Here is a 2508-nt window from a genome sequence, read left to right as displayed (position 1 = left end):
GTAATTTGTTTCACAGAAACAGGTCACTGATACAGGCCCCATGGGAGCTGGTGACAAGGAGGAGCCTGCATCCTGGAAAGGCCTGGGCTGTTCTGAGGGTTGGAGCTGAGAGACAAGAGTTGCCTGAAACGAGGAAACCCCAGCTGCTTGGTCTTACCTTGAGGATCCCCCGGAGATCAGGTCCCAAAAGCAGCTGGGGAGGAAAGGCACCTGGGGCAGAGCTGCAGGAGTAATAAGGACCAGGACACTCGGTTACCATGGGGAGTAAATAAAACTTTAATAACGGTGACAAGCAGCTTTGCACATGTGCTCTTTCCAGACACTGTCTTCTTCCAGGCGGTTGGCCTTCATGGCACCACTGGAGTGGCCTCCCCGTGATATAAAATCCTGATTCATTAGCATTAGGTCTCCAGGGAATTCGGCTAAGTGGAAAAGATTTCGGTTGGTTAAGCCAGTGATGGACCGTTCCACTTTCTTTGTGGGGAAGAATGGTTTCCGATCATTTGCATGGTATGTTAGACGTTTCTTTGGTTCTTCTGACTTGAAAATTACATCCATTTTTATTTCTTGTCTTTTTGTAGTTTTGTTCTCTGCCTCGTCTCTCTCCTCTGGCTTGGCATCATCACAGCCATCACTGTCAGCGTCGTCCTCATCTCTTCCGGCCTTGTCTTTTGCCGTTGGGCCCAGGCCCCCTCCAGACAGAAATGAAGAACTCCTGTACCTTTCAATGTAAGGTAAAAGCTGCTTATTTCTCAGAGCTCTAGCAAACTGCATCCGTTCTATGTGTTTGCTGATGTTGAGCCTCTCCCGTTGTGGCATCTTGAACTCCTCTGGGGGCACAATCACCTTTGCCGTCCATATTTTTTCTAGGGGCCCACAAGCGGTACAAGGAATAGAGTATTGTTTTTTATATGCCATTGCCTGTTTGTAGTCTGGAGACAGCAACTGCAGTTCCTTGAGCATTTTCCATTCTTCTTCTTGCTTATAATTCAGAAACCTTCTTGCTGCTACAGTGTGAGTGCCACCTAGACGCTGACAACAGGAAAAGGATTGTTAAAATCTCAATGGAACAGGGACGGGGGGCGCCCACAGAATGGATTACCTAGCGGTTCCTTCTCCCTCTGTTGCTGAGTGTGTCTGAACCCCTGCGTAGGGGGAAAGAGGGCAGATCTTTGGAGTCAGACAAGCCTGGATTCAAATCCTGACTCTCCTTACCTATTATAAACTTGAAAGAATTTTGTTGACCTTACAGGGGTACTGTGAAGCCTCCATAAGACAACATGAAATATGAAAGCAACTAATGCAAGGTAAGGACACAAGAAATGGCAGCTTCCATCATTTGTTATCACGTAGAGTTACATTCCTAATTGGGGCTTTGAAATAAGAGAGTATTTTGCTATGTGAGTGTGGAAGCCACTAGCAGACTCAGTCAACTCGAGTCCACCGTTTGGGAAGCTTACATCTCTGTGCTGGTACTTTTTGAACCTCTGGCTCCCTTAGCCTGACTGCCTGGCTTCAGCAGGGCCCCCCTTTGTATAAACTTCAGGGCACTTACTAGGAGCTCTTTTTCCAAGGGAGAATATTTTCCAAGGGCAATGCGTGGGTCTGATTTGCAGAGTTTGGTCCATGTCCTGGAAGGCAGAGAGGCAGGTGTATCAGAATTCTGGAAAGAGTCTTCCCAGTCGGCCCCTTTGGAGCAGGAAACCTCACAGGGGTAGATTATACATTAGGCTGGGGCCACTGTGACCAGGGTTTCTGAAGCCACATGGGGGCTTGTTGGGAGATGGAAGGGAAGGAATGGATTAGAAGCACAGGTTACACTCACCCCAACAGTGAAGCAGAACCTAGATCCCCTTGGAAGCACAGGAGGTTTTTATCCTGAAAGGAATCGCTGGTATGGAATGTTCTGACTGGTTTTCCATTCTTATTTGGCTTCCCCTCTGCAATCTTCCTTTCGTGAGCCCTTGAATCTTTAGCCTCCTCTTTTCTAATCTTCTGACAGCCATTCTCCCTTTCTCTGATCATACTCTGGCAATAGGCTAGGATGGGAGGCGTCGATGCCTGGAGTTTCTTTCTCAGACAGTTTAGTGGGAGCCCAAGGGGCAGTCACAGACATTTCTTGCATCATAACTGGCCTACTTGGGAGCTATTGTGAGGTCTAAGTTTAGGCATCGAATGATCCCTGGGGTGAAGTGAACACACACTACCATGTTCCTGGCGTGTTGGAGTCCAGAGGGCTGGAGTGGGCAGAGAGTGTGGCTGGGAAATGATCTAACCACGTCGCTACCACTTACAAACAAAGACTGCTCAGTTTTTTTCGGGGTGAAGACTTAGTCAACTAAAGCCTCTCTCTCTGGTGTTTGTTCACCTCTCCAACCTGAATTCCTCATGTTCCATCAATGCACTCTATCCATGGTCCTTGTACCTTGTAGGTACATTTCATCTATTCATATTAATGTTTTAAACACTTTTACCTACTATATTAGTCGGGGATGGGGCTGGCCAGTG

General features: G+C 47.6%; 1 protein-coding gene across 1 annotated transcript; it reads right to left on the bottom strand.

The window, feature by feature from the left end:
- Window positions 1-252: 252 nt before the first annotated feature.
- On the bottom strand, window positions 253-2224 carry C1H10orf120 (chromosome 1 C10orf120 homolog). Its single transcript, XM_005602184.4, has 3 exons — window positions 1826-2224; window positions 1556-1631; window positions 253-1032 (listed from the first exon to the last, which is right to left on the bottom strand). Exons 1-3 carry the CDS (start codon window positions 2023-2025, stop codon window positions 277-279), a joined length of 1032 nt encoding a protein of 343 aa, XP_005602241.2. The 5' UTR covers window positions 2026-2224; the 3' UTR covers window positions 253-276.
- Window positions 2225-2508: the final 284 nt, after the last annotated feature.

Source organism: Equus caballus, chromosome 1, assembly GCF_041296265.1.
Source record: "Equus caballus isolate H_3958 breed thoroughbred chromosome 1, TB-T2T, whole genome shotgun sequence".
NCBI lineage: Eukaryota > Metazoa > Chordata > Mammalia > Perissodactyla > Equidae > Equus > Equus caballus.
This window is presented reverse-complemented; position numbering and strand designations above follow the sequence as displayed.